This window comes from Talpa occidentalis, unplaced genomic scaffold (genome assembly GCF_014898055.3).
Source record: "Talpa occidentalis isolate TD23 unplaced genomic scaffold, MPIMG_talOcc4v2.1 talOcc4.7, whole genome shotgun sequence".
Lineage (NCBI taxonomy): Eukaryota > Metazoa > Chordata > Mammalia > Eulipotyphla > Talpidae > Talpa > Talpa occidentalis.
This window is the reverse complement of record NW_023605083.1, coordinates 123,738,000-123,759,670: the sequence shown is the minus strand read 5'-3', so window position 1 is coordinate 123,759,670 and position 21,671 is coordinate 123,738,000. Positions and strand designations below refer to the sequence as shown.

The window sequence follows — 21,671 nt, the reverse complement described above, 5'->3', positions numbered from 1 at the left end:
AACAAAAGAGATAAAGGACGTATACAAAGAAAACTATAAAATACTGTTAAAAGAAATAGAAGACACAAAGACATGGAAAGACATCCCCTGCTCCTGGATTGGAAGAATTAACATTATCAAAATGACCATCCAACCAAAAGCAATTTACAGATTCAATGCTGTTCCAATAAAAATTTCAATGACATTCTTCAAAGAAATAGAACAAATATTGATGAAATTCATATGGAGCCACCAGAAACCCCAAATAGCCAAAGCTCTCCTGAAAAAAAAAAAGAGAAGGGAATGGAGGTATCACAATCCCAGACTTCAAACTATACCACAAAGCCATCATAATCAAAACTGCATGGTATTGGAACAAGAACAGACACACAGACCAATGGAACCGAATAGAAATTCCAGAAACAAACCCACAGATTTATAGTCAACTAATCTTTGACAAAAGAGCAAAGAATATATAATGGAGCAAAGAAAGTTTGTTCAATAAATGGTCCTGGGAAAACTGGGTCACTACATACAAAAGAATGAAGCTTGACTACCTCACATCATGCACAAAAACCAACTCAAAATGGATTAAAGACCTAGACATAATACCTGAAACCATAAAATATACAGAAGGAAATATAGGTGAAACATTACATGACATATACCTCAGTAACATCTTTAAAGACACATCACCCAAAGCAGTGATAGTGCAGGCAAAGATAAACAGCTGGGACCACATCAAATTAAAGAGCTTCTGTACAGCTAAAGAGACAGTAACCAAAACAAAGAGACACCCCATGGACTGGGAGAAAATTTTTGCACACCACACTAATGATAAAGGACTGATTACCAAAATCTACAAAGAGCTGATGAGACTCAACAAAAACAAAGTAAATAATCCAGTCAAAATATGGACAGAAGAGCTAAAAAGGAACTTCTCCAAAGAGGAAATGCAAATGGCCAACAGGCATATGAAAAAATGTTCAACATCACTTGTAATCAGGGAAATGCAAATCAAAACTATAGTGAGATACCATCTTACACCAGTGAGAATGGCACATATTAAAAAAACTAGCAACAACAAATGTTGGCGAGGATGTGGAGAAAAAGGAACTCTCCTGCACTGCTGGTGGGAGTGCAAACTAGTCCAACCACTATGGAAAGCTGTGTGGAGATTCCTCAATCTGCTAAAGATGGAGCTTCCATATGATCCAGCAATTCCACTCCTAGATATTTACCCAAAGGACACAGAAACATTAATTTAAAAGGGCACCTACACCCCTATGTTTATAGCAGCACTATTTACAAGAGCTAAGCTATGGAAACAACCCAAATGCCCAAAAATAGATGACTGGATCAAGAAGATGTGGTCCATATACACAATGGAACATTACTCAGCAATTGAAAAAGATAAACCCATGCAATTTGAAGCAACATGGATGCAGCTGGAAAGGATCATGCTCAGAGAAATAAGTCAGAAAGAAAAAGAAAAATACCAGGGCCTCCCCTGGTGGCACAGCAGTTGAGCGCTGGGTTGCGAGGCTGCCTGCAGCCTCTGCAGCACCAGTTCGATCCCCGGCAACCGGCAAGGGTCCCACAAAAAAAAAAAAAAAAATACCAAATGGTCTCACTCATAGCAGGAATTTAGAAAACCTAAATAAGGGGCCAGGAAAAAATCTAATTATAATAAAGTAAAAATCAAAATCAATAAGCAACTATAAACCAGAGACACACTACAGGGGGCAGAGGAGGAAGTAGTATAAAAACAAGGGGGGGGTGGGAATTGTATGGGGACTATAACCAAGATGAAAATTCATACATTGTGCAAAAATGAAAAATGATGTAAAAAATGTATAAAATAAAAAATAGAGTGTTTATTTTTTTAAACTTTAGTAATAAGAGAAAAAAATAACAGTACATGGTAACGGATTGTCACATTTTCTATAGGGTAAGATTGCCAGCACATAATAAAACTTTAATCTCTTTTTATTGCACTAACATGTATTTTCAGTAAACATCTTTGATTTGGAAAAAGTGAGATAATAGGACCTGTTAACAAATGTGGTCCTAAGTTCTATTAAGACATTTATAAACCAAGGCCAAAGTTTAAGAAATTAAACCACAATCATTTTGTTTGAGGAAAAAAAAAAGCATAATTTAAAAAGGAATAAAAAATAACATGGAAAAATACAAAATATCATATAAAGAATTTGAATCATCTGGATTTGGTAACTTCTTCCTTACCTGTAACAGTTTCTATTTTATTCATCAGGTTTTTCAGATCAACTTTTTCATAGGCTATAAAGACAAAGTTTAATGAGATGAAAATAATGTCATACATTCAGAAAAAGATACATAAAACAGGAGGCCTTTTTAAGCTAACATTTATTGTTACTAGAAGTTGACCAGGAAAATAACTCCACTCAAAAAGAGGTCCAAGATTTAAATTAAATAATGAGTAAAAATGATAGAAATATTTTATTGAAGAATAAAATGCAAATTGTCCTATATTTAAGAAAATTCAGATTACCACTAGTAACTATTCCATAATACTTAGAACAAGCAATGAGCCAATGCCAACTTTTTAAAAGTGTGTTGCAAAATGATTTTCTGAGAAAATTAGAGTGCACTACTACATTTTTTTGAATTTTGAAACGGACATAAAAAAGTAACTTCTGCAAAACATGTCTGATTTTTCTCCGAGGATTCCTTTAAATTCATTGAAATCCAAATCACTCTATTTTGAATACCCTATCAGGTCATTATTCATGCTGAGTTTTTATTCTTCAGTTCTAAATAGTGGGACTCTGCTTAGTGCACATTTGTTAGAAGTTTTGTGTGTGACCTGAGCAGTCTTCCCCCTTTCTTAATATTTGCAAGGATTATCATCTTGTGCTCCTATATGTTGATGCAGGGGACAGCTAGAGACTAGAGTTAAGCAGTGAGAAATGTTTGATAGGGAATTTACACAATTACATAAGTGTTCAGGTTAGTGATCCCTTGAACTTAAATGGTGGATAAAAACTCAGGCAAAGTCCTATCATTTTACTACTTTATTTGTATCCTAGAATTTAAAATATGCCAAATTTAAACTACAGTCTACATTCATATAAAGTTACATGATCCCTCCTTTTACCTCTCCTTTCTGTCATTCCCACACCCACATCATTACAAGATGTTTTGTGTATATCCTTCTAGGATTATATATTACTTACCTTTCTAAAAATCATCAATACTATACGTGTTATTCTGTAACTTGTTACAGCGACCAAAGAAAGGCAAGCATATCAGCATAGATAAATAGGAAAGATTGAGGAAAGATTGAACAAATTGGGCTCTACCCTGGGCTGATGTCAGTGACATATGGGTCAGTGAAAAAATGTGAAGAAAACACATTGTAGATTCGATTTTTGTGAAGTAAGACCACAACAATCTCTCTCCTTCTCAGTAGCACCCATCCCCACCCCAAGATGTATAAAGAAATCGAATATAGGTTTTAAAGGAACAAAAATGAAGAGCCTATTTGTTTTTGTTTTCTGAGTTCTTCTGGAAGCTATTAAAATGTTCTTTGGACAACAAATGATTAAACCTTTGAAACTGTCGTAATTAACTCTGAAAATTCAATCTCTGTCAAAAATGGGGAGGAGGGTGGAGAGCAAAATGTGGCAGGGACCCCATGGACTACGGTGGAGGACCATGGGAACTTTGGTGGTGGGTGTGACAGGTACCTCTGAAAAGGTGTGATCCCATACCTCTGAATCAAATATAGTGTTGTAAACACTATAAAATTAAATAAAATGAAATTAAACTAAAATCAGGGTGTTTTCCACAATGCTCACCACTCAAATGGTCCTTTAGCAGATCAAGTTCCTGTTCTGTAAGCTTGATCTCCATGCCTTCTAAAACAGGGCCCAGGTCCTTTACGTTAACCTTCCCTCCTTATAAACATGAAAGGAAGGGGAAAAAATATGACTCTAAAAATATTTAAATAACACATAAACATTTGTTATCTTCAACTCATATGTATTATTCTCTCCCTGCCCTCTTTTATTGAGCTATAACTGACATCTAACAACTATATTTGTTTAAGGCATACAAGCAATGATTTGATGGATGTATATTCTGTGCAATGATTACCACAAGACTAGTTAATACATCCATACTCTCAGAGTTATAATTTTTTTGGTGGTGAGAACTTTCAAGATTTTCTCTTTTAGCAACTTTTGATTATTCAATACAGTATTGCTAACTATAGTCACCATGACATATATGACCAGAACTTATTCATCTTACAGCTGAAAGTTTGTATTCTTTGATCATCTTCATTCATTCCCTAGATAAAAATATTAAGGGGCAGTCTAATATTGGTGGTTGCCCCTAGCAACCACCAATCAGATGTTTCTGAGTTCAGTTTTTCACAATTCCACATGTAAGTGAGATCACACATATTTATCTTTTTCTGTCTAGCTTATTCCACTTAGCATAATGCCCTCCAGTTTTATACATATTGTTGCAAGAATTTCCTTCTTATGACCAACTCAGGTTCCATTGCTTATATGTACAGCACAATTTCTATCTCCATTGATATATTGATAGGCAGGTTATTTCCCTATCTTGGCGATTGTAAGTAATGCTCAGTGAACATGGAGAGGGGCAGATATTGCCTCAAGGTAGTAGCAGGTGTTAGTATTTTAAGAATATACATGGAGAAAAGAGATTGACTTCATAATCTATTATTACTGCTAATACTTCCAAGCTAAGAATAAAAATGCATAATTTGTCCAACTCTGTATAAGCAGTTAGAGTTTAGTTTAAACCTGAGTTAGAATTAGGACTGGACTTGTTTCTTCAAACCTTAAACATACTTGCCCAGGAAAAATTCAGTTGGGACAGGGTCTAAGCAACTGTCACTGGAGGGCCTTAATCAGTAATCTCCACGAACAAGTAGAGATTGTATTTGTCTCCTAAACTCAAATTTCAGATTGTTTTCTCTGCCCCTCTTCACATTTTGGAATAAAAGCCAAACTCTTTCTCTCCTGTCCTCCTCCCATACTTCTTTTACTCCCTGCCTGTCTTCTTGCCTTTTGTCTTTCTTTTGTTTCTACTTACATAATCTTTTTCCAGAGAAAGTTTTAGAAACACAATCCAGTAGAGAGTTTCTCTCTAAGAAAATGTAAAGTTTATCAGGAAAAACACAAATTTGATATAAGAAGTAAAAAAAAGCATTATATTCTATTGGTATAAAGTCAATGCTTGAAGAGATTTCACATGCCTTCTCATTGTGCTTCTTACTCACTTTTTTTAGCCTTCACTTCCTTCAGCAACTGTTTTAGAGACACCTTCCCATCACCTATAATAAAGGGTACAATTCAGAAAACTAATATGAAAATTCACCAAAATCACATATTATGTAATTGCAGAGATACATTTTAATGATTTGCTTTAAGTATCCATCTATTTTATTGTGCACAATATTAAAATTTAAGAATATAAATATTTTCCACAATGATAAACATATCCATTCTTTGATATTAGAGATATTTAACTCTCCCATGACACAATTCTAAAAAAATACATAAAAATATCTTTCTTTTTAATCTATGAGTGTCCTATTTCTTTCTTTTTCACTGTTTCTGTTGTAAACCTGGTGAGAATCTGCAAAGGTGCTATTAGTCACTTAGACAAGTAGATGGTCATGCAGTGTTGACTTCTAAGTTGTGGGATAATTACAAAATTTCTTTTCAAGATAAACATGCCATTCTATAATATTAACTGACAGCATTTTTTTCAAACAAAACTGTACTACTACAACACTGAGAACTGCTCACATTAACCTACAATATCAAATTCCCTGGAAGGCATGGTGGTATTTATGTGGCTTACCATCAATGGGCAATGACTTCCAAAGTTGCTTGTGCTCCTTATCTGTAAGCTCAATGCCCATATTTTTGAGAATATTTTGCAGGTTACTGGAATCAATCTTTTCACCTTTGAAAAGAGAGAATATTCATAGATAAAAATATTAAGGGGCAGTCTAATTATTTCAAATTATCTAAAAGTATTCTCAACACTCAAGTCTTTCTTTGCTACCAGGATGAAAAAGTAAGACAATGATTTCCGAATAAAAAAAGTAAAATAATAAATAAAAAATGTAATTTGTTTCTTAATATTAATAAATGGACCGTATTCCTAATATTGGGAATAACACCACACATACAGAATTAAATTTTTTCATATTATTATCCAGAAATTAGGATAAGAGATGATTAGTATAATAAAACATGTAATTAACAAAATATGACATACTTTATTTTGTTAAACTGTTATTAGCTGTTTGCAATGGGCTTATTATTTTTAATATTTCACCCTGCTTTTACTGTGTCCATCTAGTTTTGACATCTATAAATACTAGTGAAATACTTACATTGAAAAAAATCAGAGAATATGAATTATGAAGAAATATAAAATTAGTTCAAGTTAATCTATTGAGTAGGTGCAAATTATTTTGTCAACATGAATATTGGAGATATGGAAGTTTGTTAAGCCCCTGAAAGAATATTGAGAACACAGTACTAAAATTTTTAGTGTAAATCATGATTTATTACAAGCTATAACAAATTCTTACCTATAAGAGCTCTCACTTCATCCTTCAAAGTTTTCAGAGTCACTTTATCATCCACTGCAATTCAAAAACAGAACTTGAAGCTCACAAATGATGTGAAATAGCAGAACACTCTCTCCCTTTCTGACTATAGTATCTAGCAACATACTAAAATTTTTAAATACAGGGGGCACTTTGTTAAACACTTTAAGTAGTCATTCAAAAATTTTACTTAGACTATGTTAAGAGCATGGAGTAGAAGAAAAATTATAAATATTAAAATATACTAATTCAACTGAACAGACACATACAAAAGAATAAAAACGGAACCACCATCTAACACCACATATAAAAATTAATTTAAAGTGGATTAAAAACTTGGACATAAGACCTGAAACTATAAAATATACAGAAGAAAATAGAAGCAACACATTCCTTGACACTGGCCCTAAGTATGTTTGTGGATTCAACTTAAAGATAAGGGGAAGAAAAGCAAAATAAATAAATACAACCAAATGGGACTATATTAAACTAAAAGGCTTTTCTGCACAGTAAAAGACACTATCATCAGAACCAAAAGATTTTCCACTGAATGGGAGAAGATATTTTCACATCATATATCCCACAAGGGGTTAATATCCAAGTTATATGAAGAATGCATAAAATTTAATAATAAAAAATATCAAATAACCCTATTAAAAAATGGGCAAAGCTCTGAATAGATACATCTCCAAAGACATGTGTGGTCAGTAGGCACATGAAAAGATGTTCATCATCTTATTATCAGAGAAATGCAAGTCAAAACAACATCGCAACAGCACTTCACACCTTTGAGAATGGCTATTACCTAAAAGACAAGAAACAGCAAGTATTGGAGAGGGTGTGGAGAGAAGAGAACACTTGTACATTGTTGTTGGGAAGATAAATTGGCACAGGCATTATGGAAAGCAGTGTGGAGAGTTATCAAAAAATGAAAAATAGAAATTCCATACAACTGAATTACCCCATTCTAGGTACTTACTCAACAAATAAAAAGCCCTCACAAATTTAAAGATACATATATATATATATATTTACTGCATAAACATAAGTGCATGTTTACTGCAGCACTTTTCACCATAGCCAAGAACTAGAAACAACATAAGTGCCCATGGATTAATGAATGGATAAAGACATGGTAAAAATATACAATGGAATATTATTCAGCTATAAAAATCAGATGAAATCCTGCCATTTGCAGCAACATAGATGGATGTAGAAGGAATTAGTCTTAGTAGAATAAACCAGACAGAGAAAAACAAACACAATTTGATTTCACTCATACGTGGTATATAGAGAAAACCAACAAACAGGTAAACTAATTACAACAAAAATAAACATTTGGACTAAAAGAACATTTAGAGGTTACAAGAAGGAAAGGGTGAGGTGATAAGTTGGAGAGAAGGGGACAATGGTACGATGAAAGACAGAATGGATTTTTAATGGTAAAATTAATGTTGTACATATACATGTTGATTCTCAATAATACACACCTGAAATTTGTAGGTACTTCAACTAAAAGCTTAAATTATAATTAAAAACAAATATTGTAATTCCTACCAAAAGGTAAATACTAAAAAAAAGGTAAATACTAAATAAAAAGTATCAACTTATTTCAAAAATATGAATCTAATTTCTACTCCATGCAGTATCAGATCTTGTAATTGGTAAATGAAAAGATGGGAGTCAACAGTGGTTATTTGGTAGAGAACAGCTTTCCTTTCTCAGACTCTTCTACTGACCCTGCTATCAGAGCCCAGAATCCCACATTCCCAGTGGCTTTGTCACTGTTACTGCCTCATCTCCCTCAGAAGTTCCCTTATTCCTTCCCTTCTACTGCTGAAGGCACATGAAACCCAAAGCTCGGAAGTAAGTGGGACTTAAAATGCTCACCACTGACGGGCAGGTTTTGTTTCAGGTCTTCGAGTTCCTCATCAGTGAGCTTGATGCCCATGTTGCTTAGAACAGCTGCCAGGTCTTTGATGTCAACTTTTCCTTAATTAGAAAGAGACAGGCCTGTGAGGAAAATGTTATGACTCTGAAAAGTTATTTTTGATTTTTTTGAGACATATACCCTTTGAGAATCTGCAAAAAGCGACAAATCTAACACTCCCACAAAGTGTACATATACATATTTATAAACTCTACATTTAGATTTAGAGGATGCGCCAAAGTCCACACAAGAAACTTAAAGGGGTATGTAAAACCTAGCCTTAAAATAATTGCTCCACACTAAAAAAAATTAAGTTCTATGAATCATGATTCTACTTTTTTAACATAAAGGATAAAGATTCACTGAATTGAACAGAGAAAGAAAATTTACAAAGGAATTAAAATTAGAAACCCTTTCTTTGGGGAGACCAACTTGAGGGAGAAGATCAAAGTAATCAGTGAATGCAAGATTGGAAATAATAAAATATTTGAATAGTATTCAGGATAAAAAAATATATCTTACTGCTATTGCTGCTGTTACTGATAATGATTGCTAATATTTATTCAGATTTTTTTATACCAGGCACAATGCAAGGCATTTCATTTATTAATTTAATTAATTAATTAATTTTAATTTCAGAGTTCTTATAAACAGTGTGAACATAGTGTAAGATGTTCCTGTTCACGCAGACAGGAGAGCAAGGTTGTCTGCAGAAACTTGAAGTCTGGAACCATTGTACAAAATCTAATGCCTATAGGTAAAGCCCCACTGATGACCAAGGTGCTGGATAAAGATTTTAACATTGGGCACCCAGGCTCTGCATCTCTACAGTTCATTTTCTATAAAGGAAGAGAGTAAATCCTACATTGCCTCCCTCTGTGTGTGTGTGTGTGTGTGTGTGTGTGTGTATGATTAGGAGTGATTCAGGGTACTTAGTATGTGGGAGGAAAAACTTGAACTATGAGTTCATTCATCAAAAGTCAACCAACATGTCAATGGAAAGAATGTTTGCCTCCAGAACCAAAATTCCCTGGGCATTTGTTGAACAGCAATTTAAACTTCATGGGCTTAAAATATTTGCTCTCTGTGTTAAAATTATTGAACTTAATTAATTGTGGGTTTTTTGTTAGTTTGTTATTTGTTTTTTATTTTAGAGTAAACACTTTCAACCTTAGGTTAGTAGACTTTGAAGGACTTCTTAAATAGGCATTGGTGAATACCTAACCTGCCTAAGTCAGTGTGCAAACTTTGTGAGTAATGATCTGTACGTTTAAGAATTTCTCAGTGGGGGTATGCATATCCAGAAACTTTAAGTCCTTCTCCTTTAGAAGGGTTTAATATTTTTTTTTAAGTGCTGTTATTTTCCTTATGTGGCAAGGTCAATATCAATAAGTTGGTCACTATTCTGAACAACCTAGGAATCAAACTTTCAGATAGAGAACTTAAAGATGTGACTCAGAGAATACATGTTGGTTGTAAGCATGTCATCAGATACCATAGTTACCTTGGAGAGAGTTTAGTTAAAGGAACCTTTAAATATATAAGGGCTAGTAGATGCTCTTTTTTCATAGGGAGAGGGAAGGTGGAAGAAGGGCAATATGGTGATACACACCACGCCAATGACCACAACATAAAGAATGGCATTGAGTTTATGAGCCTCTAGTTTACAAAGTTGAAATTAAAACATTGTTCTTTGATATTTATGATATGTGTGAATTTTATGCCCTCTACAAGTGTCATGTGTGTGTGTGTTTGTGTGTATATATATATATATATAGATATATAGATATATATTCCTAGGCAAATTTGAAACTTGATAATTGTTTTCCTGAAAAGTTTGGAAAATTATAAGAGAGTAACAGACTTCATTTCCAAGATAGAACATGGGATTCATCCGTTAAAGATTGTGCTCAAGAAAAGTATAAATTTGCTGTCGTATATATGACAGATGGCAGCATTCACAAACTCAGTATCTTAATATGGGGATCTCACATACATTTACATTCTTATGATTCTTACTCACCTTTAAGAAACTTCACACCTTCTAATAACCTGTTCTTAAAGACTTTGTCATATCTATTTAAAAAAGGTCACAATTTAGGCCATAGAGAATTATGTGGCTATTCACTAAATCATTTCAGTAAAACTGAGATTTTAATGATTTGCCCTAGAAATTCCCCCATTGTGAAACAATTAGGGAAAATAGAATAAATCTATTCAATACACACCAGGCACCCTATAATATGCATAATTCTCTTTTGTGTGTGGTTCTACTTCACCTTCCAATTTAAAATCATGCCTTTGTTTTTTTTACTATCATAATTACCTATAGGTATTGGAAAGGAAAGAGTAATCTCAGAAAAATTTCCTCCTCTCATGGCAATATTCTACATGAGGGTGATGCTTACTTTTTAACTGAAAGTTAAAAAGCACAGATGGGATTTCCTCAGAAATAAATAAAGATTTAAGTTAATTTTGAGATGGGTTTTAATTTTTTTTATATCTTAGCAAATGGGGTAGTTTAAGTCTTCAAAAAGAGCTTAAAATGACCCTGTAAGGTTACAACAGTATTTGAAATGCTTACCATTGAAAGGAAGACTTTTCATCAGTTGCGAGAGTTCCTTATCTGTGAGTTCAATTCCCATGTTGTTTAAAATAGTTTTCACATCTCTGACATCAATCTCTCCTTCTTAAAAAAAAGATAAATTGAAGGTTTATCATTTATCACTAAATTTAAAGGTTTATCTAGTGATTCCAAATAGGTAAAATTAATCTATGGTTATGTAGCATGAGTAGGTACAGGATGAAGAGCAAAGGCCAATGAGACCTCTCCAAGTACACTATGACATTCAGAGAATATCAATTTGACCCCTAAATAAAAGAAGGTACAGTAAATGTGAAAACACCAAGACAACTGTAAACCCAGTAAAATCTACATTGTGTATTTCATATTCAATTAGAATACTGTAAATGACTTAAATAATTGCATAATTAAGATAAGGTCTGTTAGTTTCATCTTTATAAGTTATTTGGAGTCTTTACCAAAGGTTACTTCACCTATTATTTTACTAATATAGAGTTTGGATGTTCTAAAAAAAAAAAGAAAAGAGCAAAACATATGAATGAAAAATATACCAGAAAGTAAGTAAATTGCCAGTAATTGGCTTAAACATTTAAATAAATGAGTTAAAGACCTTACTGGCACTTAAGTGTTAATGGTGAGATATAATTACTGTAAATATTAAACATCTTAGATATAGAATTTCTTACCTGTAGTAGCTTTTACTCCATCCATTAGCTCTTTCAGATCAACCTTCCCATTAGCTACAAGAAAAGACTCAATGTTACAAACTCAGAAAACAAACTTAAGACATATTTTGTGGAAACAATTCCATTACAAATTCCCTCCATCTCAATTTTCCTGAGACCACTTATTAAATGCCTGGATCTCAGAGAATTAAGATGATATCCAGGGCCTCCCCTGGTGGTGCAGGCGGTTGAACGCAGCACTGTGAAGCTATTCGCAGCTTCTGCCAGTGCCAGTTCAATCTTGGCCGGCCGGCAAGGGTCCCACATGGTGTGGCAGACCTCTCCTGTCTCGCCTGCTGCTCCCCTCAGCAGTGTATTTTGTCAGTCTGCCTGTTCTGTTCCCCACTCTGGCTCTGGTGAGTCCTCTCACCCTCCCGTGCATCTGGCCTGTACCAGGGTTCTTGTGTAAATGAATAAATAAATCTTAAAAAAAAAAAAAGATGATATCCATTACTACAAAGGTCTCACATGTTACAATCTGAGTCAGGAAAAGTGTACTCTTCCTAGTGTTTTAAAAGCCATTATAAATTATAGTGGAAAATACTGATATTATTTAACTAATGTAGAGCTCAGATGTTCTAAAAAAAGAAAAGCAAAACATATCAATGAAAAACATACCAGAAAATAGGTAAATTGCCAATTGGCTTGAACATTTAATTTGGAGTTGGTCTGGTATTTTGGTAACTTTATGCATTTACACATTGCTTAGGAAGGGACCATTAACATAGCCTGGTATGTTCAAAGATCCCTTCCTACCGGAGGTAAAGCATGAACTGTATTTATATATTAGCAGGAGGTAGTAAAAAATGCAGAGGAATGGAAGAGCATTCACATGGAGAGGTAGAAAAAACAGAAAAATCTAGGGGCATCTCATTACATATGTAGAAATACAATTGGTTTAACATGGCTTAAAGAGGAAAAGATGAGAGAAGATATTACCGAGAAACAGATGGAGCCTCAAGGTCTTGTGCACTATAAGAATCTTTGAAATCTGAGTGAAGATTTCAGTGGGTAGAAGGATAGGACAAAGAATTGGCTTGGTGTCTTCTCTATGTGTTTTTGTGTATCCTTATTTTTCTGCCTTATTAATAAGATGCATTAGAGTCTTAACAACACCGCCTGCCATTCTTTCAGACTAAGAGTAATGAAGATCAAAGACTTATTTTAACTTTACACTGAGTTTGTGTCCAACCTTTCTCACTTGTAGCACTCAGTAAAATGTTTGCTTAATATATCAGTTATAAGGCAAAAATAAAAAGAATGCCTGTGTATAGGTGCTCACCATCAACTTGAAGGTTTTCTGTCAGCTTTGCAAGTTCCTCTTCTCTGAGCTTAGTTCCCAATTCTTCTAGAGTATTTTTCAGTTCATTAACATGATCCTTCCCCTCTTAGGAAAGAAACAACACAGGAATATGAAAAAAACTGTATTAAACCAAAATTTTGCATGTCATATTATCAGTGGTACTTTGAACACTGGTGATTTTATACTTCATCAACTTAGCAAAGAGAATTCCAAGCATTCCCTTTCTTAAAAGGATTTTTTTGTTGTTGCTTATTTTTATTTACATATATTTTTTTATGGATATAGTGGGAAAATCTGTGGAACTTCCAAAATGACCATGGGCACTTCCACTGCTCTTTGAACCTTACCCTCACTGCCACCATCCAGACGCTGGCCCCCAACAGCAACAACAAAAGCAAGTTGGCAGGTGGCTAGTGATCACACTCAAAAAGATAGCCTGACTCTGCATGATTGGAACAAGACACAAAATAAGCTTTGGCACATGCGTATCTCCATGCCAGGTTCTTTTCCTGCTGACCTGCATTCTTAAAGTGAGGGATAGGGAAGTAAGCTAGATAATCTGACATAGGTCCAGTTGGTGGTTCTCATGGGTTTTAATTTGTTCTTATTCTCCCAATTCTTTCATGTCTGCTATTTCTTTCTGAGTGCTGGCCTTGCTGACTATAGTGATTTCCAGACTTCAGGCTCATCACCGGAAGCAAAGAACAGCTTTCACTGACTTTTCCAATAGCTCTCACAAGTTAATATGTCAAATCCTTGTAACATCCCTATTAAATGTCACTTAAGGTGATTTTACATCCCGAATTAACTCATAACTGAAATAATGTCCATAAATTCTGTTAAAATAAAACCAGTGGAATGAAATGTATTTTTGCCTCTGTATAATTACCATTTCAATAAAGCAAAGCCTGAAATAGGTTTGGTCAGGTATACAAAGAAAGTCAATAAAATAAATAAAATCAAATGTGTTTAAGTAACAAGTGTACATAGCAAAAGAATTTTCAGGGGCTTAACCACATAGAACTATAGACAGCCAAGCTATTACTTGCACAGAAAAAAAAGGGAGGGGGATATACATGTTTGCTTTTGCTGAGTTTATGTATTAACTCCCCACACAATAGACCAATTCCCATGAATGAAACTAATTGTTCACTTTACTTAAGCTGTGACTACTTCGATTTGTTTTTCTTTTGAGGGAGGAATTATAGTATTGGCAAACATACCAACTTATGTAAAACTTGCTGCAAGATAAAATACATGCTATTGGCAATGAAAAAGTAGATAGACTGCAAGAGTTATAAATACGAAAATACATGAGAGTGAAGGCCCAGGATTTATAATTGAATGGCATAAAGTTGGGCATGTCAGTCAATATGACTTTCCAGTGGATTTCATACTCACTGTTGAGTGACTTCAAACCCTCCAGCAACCTACTGAGATACACCTTTCCAGCAGCTGTAAGAAAAATCATAATCCAAGTGATGGTAAAACTAACATAAAAATCACAAAAGAGGCATGAGTGTCACATAGCTTCAGAAAAGCACATTATGAAGAGTTGTCTCTAATTTTTATTCTATCTAACACACTGAAGGCAGGAAAGAGAAGCTTCTCCTGCAGTGACCACCTCTCTGCAGGAGTCTATGTGTGCGAGCACAAGCACAGCTGCTCTTCCTTTCTGTTTCTGTTGTGCATCTTTTTTGTTTACCAGCATCTCCTATCTTTCTCTTTGTTCCCCTCAAAGCATTTAGTAGTTTGAGGGTTGACAACAGGTTTAGTGGTTAGGGCCTCTTCTTTTTAAATGATCCCTTAACTTCCAACATCAATCAAATGAGAGCGATAGTTTGCTACATGATTTAGAACTCGACTTCTTCAATTTTTTTCTTTTGCACTTTTAGAAGGAAATAAACAGACATACAGAATATAATTTTAGAAGCCCTCTCCTATGGCTCACCATCAACGGGGAGTGTTCTCAGCAGCTTGTCCTTGTCTTTATTTGTGAGCTCAATCCCCAGGTTTTCCAGCACTTTTTTCACGTCACTAAAATCCACCTTGTCTCCTTTAGAAACATAAGGTTTAGTTATTTCAACTTAAATATGTTATATTGAGATTAATGATATCCCACATCCAAAGTGAAGAGTTAATTATTAAGAAGATATTCTCAGCTGTAGAATCGCTTGAGCATGTTTTGTGGTATTATAAGAAACAGCATATTTGATACAAACAAGGATTTCTACTCTAAAGTTAGAAAAAGCAACTCAAGAATAAAATTTGTACTGAATAAAATAGCAAAGATTCTTATACAAATTTTTTCAAGAAATTGATTTTTTCATGAAAATTATTTGAAGATTTCAATGACTACATCATCTTGATCATATGTAGCTATCACAATGCCATTTTCTATGTTTACAGATAGGTATAATTAATTCTCGTACAGCATAGCATATGATTGGCATAAATAACGGAGGACTTATTTCTAATTGACTTACAGTTCTGTATCCTACTGCAAAAGTTTTCATAATGTCAGTATGAAGATCTTAGATGCATGTATTTCTTTTAAAAAATTTGTAAACCAGACACTAGGAAAACCCACTGAAAACTTTAAAGTATAAAGAAAGTACAAAACCACCTGTAAAAGTTTTTGCTTTATTCATCAATGTTTATAGAGAAATCTTCCCATCAACTGCAGGAGAAAATCAAAGTGACAGTAAGATTAAAAAATTTAAAAATTACTCAAAATATTGGGAATAGGGCCTCCCCGCTGGTCTAATGTTTGAGTCTCAGCGTTGCCACCTCTATGGCCCGAGTTTGATCCCAGCCAGGGCACTAACCCACATATGGTGCAGCAGACCTCTCCTGTCTCGCCCGCTGTTTCCCCTCAGCAGTGTATTTCAGTCAGTCCACCTATTCTACTCCTCACTCTGTCTCTGGGGAATCCTCTCACTCCCTGCACTTCTGACCTATACCCCAGTTCTTCTACACAAAAATAATTAAAAAATAAAAAAATATTGGAAAGACAGCACAGTAGCAAAGATAATAAACCCTCATTTAGTATGTGCCAACACTACCTTAAGTGTATTTTTTTTAAAAGGTTTATTTTTTATTTATACAATAGTTGGGGTACAGGCAGAGGTGTGGGAGGGTGAGAGGATTCACCAGCAACAGAGTGGGGAGCAGAACAGGCAGATGGACTGAAAGCACTGCTGAAGGGAGCAGTGGGCAGGACAGGAGAGGTCTGCCGCACCATGTGGGTTTCTCCCTGGCCGGCCAGGAATCGAACCTGTGATGCAGAGGCTGTGGACAGCTTCACAGCACTGCGCTCAATCTGCTGCACTACCATGGAGGCCCTGCTATATAATTTAAAACTCAATTTCTTTGATTTTTTTTCTTTCACACTTTTAGAGGGAAATAAAGAGAGACAAACAGAATGTGATTTTAGAAGCCCTCTCCTACGGCTCACCATCAACGGAGAGTGTTTTCAGCAACTTTTCATCTTTATCTGTGAGCTCAATTCCCAGGCTTCCCAGCACTTTTTTCGGGTCACTTGAATCTACCTTCTCTTCTTTCAAAAAAGAGGTGTTAGAAACATGAGCTTGGTTAGTATGTTGTTATTTCAACTTAAAATGTTATTTAAGATTAATGATATCCCACTTTCAAGATGAAGAATTAAGCAGAAAGAACATTCTCAACAGTAGAATTGCTTGGGCATATCTTGTGGTATTAAAAGAAATATCAAATTTGGTATTAATTAATGTTTACCTAAAGTTAGAAAGGACAACTACAGAATAAAACCTGATTAGTTCATTAAAATAGCACAGATACTCATACAAATTTTTCTTTTGGGGGTGAAAATTAAATGATGATTTTAATGAATATATCACTTAACCATTCCTAAATATCACCATGCCAATTTCTATGTTTCCAAATAATGCTTAATAAACTCTTGTGAAATGACATAGGATGGCATAAATAACAGAGAACCTGGGTTTTCTAACTGACCTGTATCCTACTACAAAAGTTTTCCTAACGTCAATCATAAGAGCCTTTGGTGCATGCATTTCATAATAAAAATCCAGAAATAATAATATAGTACAAATAACCCTGATAACTTTAAAATAAAATGGAAAGTACAAAACCACCTATAAAAATTTTTGCTTCATTTGTCAATGTTTGTAGAGAAATCTTCCCATCAACTGCAGGAGAAAATGAAAGTGACAGCAAGATATTAAAAAAAAGTCCTGTCGTGCCCACTGCTCCCCTCAGCATAAAATATGGAAAAGACATTATAGTAATAAAGATAAAAAATCCTCATTTAATATATGCCAACACTTTCCTAAGTGCTTTGTATATACTTATATAATTGCTGGATAATATTTTTCTGTGCTATTATTTTACCCAAATTTTATTGCTACTTATGCATTAGAAACAAAACCTCATAAATACAAAAGTACCAGTTCAATAATATAAATTTACTGATAGTTCTCAAAACTATGTGTATTAGTACTAGTATGATTCAAAAGTACCATCATAAACAACTTAGTTATTTTAAACAAAGGAGATTGCATAATATTGACAAAAAGATGGTAGAAAAAAACAAAAGACACACCCTACAAAGCACAATGTTTTACTTTGGTTTAATATTTTGCAGCTTAATTGCTGCATACATGTTTTGCCTCCATGTACAGCTCCTGATAGCTGTCAGGATAGATGACCACTCCTGAGGGCGCTTTCCCTCGTATGGCCTGTTGTTTTTACACCTAAACGCTGCCAGAATCTAACCACAGTATCTGAGGACTTGCTTACCATCCACAGGGAGATTTTCAGCCAGGTCCCTAAGTTTCTCATCTGAGACCTTGATTCCCATGGTATCCAGCGTAGTCTTCAAGTTGTTGACATTGACTTTCCCACCTGAGAAAAGAGACAGACCACGAGCAAACTTACAAAGCCCTAACAGATATATTCCTGAGAATCTGGTGACTCATACTTATTCTTATATAAGTTATTGTGAATTTCAACAGCGTAAGTCCATGCTCACAAGGATGGTATATAATTTCAAGGAGGTCAGGGATTCTCCTAATCATGGACACCCTGTCTCCTCTGTATCCATGAGGGTTGAGAATGCTTGTTCTAAAAATGAAAAGAAACTAATCAGGTTTAGTAAAGAGAATGACCTCATGCCTTTAGAGAAAGCTAAAGAAGTTAACGGTAAGGAAATTTCCAACAAAGTTGGAGTTAGGTATATGTTTTATGACTGATTAGTTACCCTTTCAACTCTAAATAGGACTTTTCAAGTATACAAAAATATTAATAAAGCCGTTAAATTCAAATCATGTTTAAGTGACAAGTCTGTATAGCAAACCAATTTTCAAGGGCATAAGGAAGTGGAACTACAGACACCCAACCGATACTTATACAGAGTAAGAGTGGATATAGATGTCTGGTGTTTTTGCCTGAGGTTTTATATTGGCTACTTATACCAAATTCCTGGAATAAAGCTAATTGTTCACTTACACCGTGACTACCTTGGTTTGTTTTCACTTCGGTTTGGTGACTGGCCATATTTACAGCTCTTGATCACTGTCAGGATAGATTATAATTCCTAAGGGCCCTTTCCCTAGGACCTTGTTTCACCCATTGTTTTTGCACCTAAACATTCCAAGATCTAATGATGGTATCTCAGAACTTGCTTACCATCCACAGGGAGATTTTCAGTCAGATCCTTAAGCTCCTCATCAGTGAGCTTGATTCCCATTTTATCAAGTATAGTCTTCAAGTTGTTGGCATTGACCTTCCAACCTGAGGAAAGAGACTGACCGTGAGAAAACTTACATAACTCCACAAAAGAGGTTTTTGATCCTTTTGGGGACCCATACAGAGTCTTATATAAATTATCGTTGTGAATTTTAAGAACTGTAGGTCCTTGTTCAGGACTGCATATAACCTTGGGGGAATGAGAAATTCTCTAAATCTTGTTCACAGACACCCTTTCCCCTCTACTAGGAACTGGAATGCTTGTTCTAAAATGTGAAAAGAAACTCATCAGTTAAGAGGATGAATTTATGTCTATTTTATTTTATTTTATTTTAGATTTATTTATTTATTTATACAAGCACTGGATACAGTCAGAAGCGCGGGAGGGTGAGAGAATTCACCAGAGCCAGAGCGGAGAGCAGAGCAGGCAGAAGGACAGAAGTACACTGCTGAGGGGAGCAGCGGGCAGCAGGAGAGGTCTGCGCGCCATGCGGGATCCTCCTCCCGTGGCCGGGGAGCAGCCGGGGATCGGACCAGCGCTGCAGAGGCTGCGGGCAGATTCGCAACCCAGCGCTCAACCGCTGCGCCACCAGGGAGGCCCTGAATTTATGTCTTTAAATGAGTTAACTGTGAAGTTGGACTGAAGGTCATTTCTCCTAAACCTTGTTTTGGGGATAACTTCTACAGCACAGAGTCTTCAGTATCCTTAAAATAATGCTAAGAGCATTCTAGTTTTGCAGGCATACATTTCATTCTTCTTGTTGTCCATGTTGTCCACACTACAATACTTTTTCACAAGCCCCTGTTTTTTTTTTAAACAGTGTTTATTTAGCATTTGCTTCGTAGTAGCTGTTCTTTTTTTTTTTTTTTTTAAGATTTATTTATTTATTTATACAAGAACCGGGGTGCAGACCAGATGCGTGGGAGGGTGAGAGGATCCATCAGAGACAGAGCAGGGAACAGAACAGGCAGACTGATGAAATACACTGCTGAGGGGAGCAGTGGGTGCGACAGGAGATCTGCTGCACCATGTGGGACCCTCGCCAGCCAGCTAGCCGGGATAGAAGTGATGCTGCAGAGGCTGCTGACGACGACGCTGTGGACAGCCTCACAGTGCTGCGCTCACCTGCCTGTGCCACCAGGGGAGGCCCCACAAGCCCCTGTTTTGAAAGGGCGTGCCATCCTTGGCTTCCACTGGTATGTTTTCCTTTACCACTTTCCCTTTAGCCCTTTTACCCTTCTCTGTCCGTCTTCTTAGCCTCAGAAATCTCACTTCATTTATTAGTGTCTACTATGTTTTGTAAGCATTTTGCTTTGTCATATTGTCTATTATGCAAACATCCAATATCTGTCTTTGCCATTTAGATTGGGGGCATGAATGCCCTCCTTCTAAATAAATGCTTTGATGATTAAACTCCCAGTTTAGTTTTATCTGTGTTTGACTAAATTCCCTGAATCACTGCAGTGTTTTCTGTTCCTTTTTGCTATGCAAATTTGAAAATTGATGTTTCTTTACTTGTAATATTTGGAAAAATCTTGAGAAAGTGGACTATTTTCTTCCTACATATAAGGTAGATCAACTGCAGGAGTGAAATTTGATCTTCAAATGGGAGTGTAAATTCTCAATCTGAACATGTGAAATGACAACATTCATTTTTTAATGATTTAGAAACAGTATGAATATGAGAATTCTATATTAATTTACATTCTCATTATTCTTCTCTTAACTTTAAGATTACCTTACCACTTCTAACAACTTGTTTTGCAAGATCTCATCATCTGTTAGAAAAGGCAGAACTTATGTTACAATGAATGTGGATGATCTCTTAGAATACACTCAGGAAAATGGACTTTTCAAGATTTTCACTGGAAATTTCTTACTATAATAAAATTTGATAAAAACAGGAAATTTAGCATGTCAGGCATTCTACAACATGCATACCTTTTTTAATGCTACCTTTTTTCATGCATAAACTATTGCATTTTATTCTTTCCACATACTTCAGATTTAACCTTTTATTTTTTTACCCATTCTTCGTAATGTGATCATTACCACAGTGGGAATGCTGTTTCCTAATCAAAATATAAACCTTCACAGATAGGAATTCACTTCAGGTAAAAATGACAATTCTATTTTTTTGAGATGGACTTCATTTTTGTAATCTTAGGAAACTGAGATAATTCTAGAGGTTCTAACTGACAGAAGTCTAAAAGCTCTTTTTGGTTATCTTGGTATTTTATATGCTTACCATCAAAAGGCATATTTTTCACCACTTCTAAGAATTCATCTTTAAGCTCTACTCCCATGTTTTTCAAAAGAGTTTCCACATCATTAATGTCACCTGTTCCTCCTTAATAAAAAATTAAAATAATGACATCCATGGAATTTATGTACACATGAATATTTGTATATAATGAAACTGATTTATGATGAATATACAATGTGAGTACAGGCTGGGGAAAGGAATGGTTGCCCAGCTCACACCAAGTGCACAGAGATAATACCATTCACAGAAACATAATTTTCTAAAGACTGGTAAGAGAGAGTACTCTCTTACAGAATGTACCAATAGGAATTCCAACTATAAAGAATATAACTGACCAAGGTCCAGTTGCTGCTTTGAAATCCATTCCTGTTTTTTGCCATACCTCCCGTAGGCTTCCCCTGACCAATGACTGAGTGCAGCAGGATACTACAGGAGACCTGTTTCTGGGAGTTGCTAGGTGATGATGTTGGCTATAGGATTCCTTGAAGG

At 35.2% G+C, this 21,671-nt stretch overlaps 1 protein-coding gene across 9 annotated transcripts in view; it reads right to left on the bottom strand.

The window, feature by feature from the left end:
• The window catches only part of EFCAB3 (EF-hand calcium binding domain 3), a 180,050-nt gene that overhangs the window by 107,075 nt on the left and 51,304 nt on the right, over nucleotides 1-21,671 (bottom strand). For 5 of the 9 annotated variants that reach the window (XM_054689725.1, XM_054689732.1, XM_054689731.1 and 2 more), the window contains exons 34-48: nucleotides 21,165-21,266; nucleotides 18,856-18,960; nucleotides 17,968-18,072; nucleotides 16,625-16,726; nucleotides 15,119-15,223; nucleotides 14,569-14,622; nucleotides 13,147-13,251; nucleotides 11,826-11,879; nucleotides 11,140-11,244; nucleotides 8,516-8,617; nucleotides 6,608-6,661; nucleotides 5,866-5,970; nucleotides 5,279-5,332; nucleotides 3,822-3,920; nucleotides 2,227-2,280 (exon numbers count right to left, since the gene is read on the bottom strand). In XM_054689725.1, the coding sequence (XP_054545700.1) occupies nucleotides 2,227-2,280; nucleotides 3,822-3,920; nucleotides 5,279-5,332; nucleotides 5,866-5,970; nucleotides 6,608-6,661; nucleotides 8,516-8,617; nucleotides 11,140-11,244; nucleotides 11,826-11,879; nucleotides 13,147-13,251; nucleotides 14,569-14,622; nucleotides 15,119-15,223; nucleotides 16,625-16,726; nucleotides 17,968-18,072; nucleotides 18,856-18,960; nucleotides 21,165-21,266 (1,305 nt within the window). The remainder of the gene's footprint in view (nucleotides 1-2,226; nucleotides 2,281-3,821; nucleotides 3,921-5,278; nucleotides 5,333-5,865; nucleotides 5,971-6,607; nucleotides 6,662-8,515; nucleotides 8,618-11,139; nucleotides 11,245-11,825; nucleotides 11,880-13,146; nucleotides 13,252-14,568; nucleotides 14,623-15,118; nucleotides 15,224-16,624; nucleotides 16,727-17,967; nucleotides 18,073-18,855; nucleotides 18,961-21,164; nucleotides 21,267-21,671) is intronic. The other 4 variants (XM_054689730.1, XM_054689733.1, XM_054689729.1 and 1 more) reach the window with 3 other exon arrangements.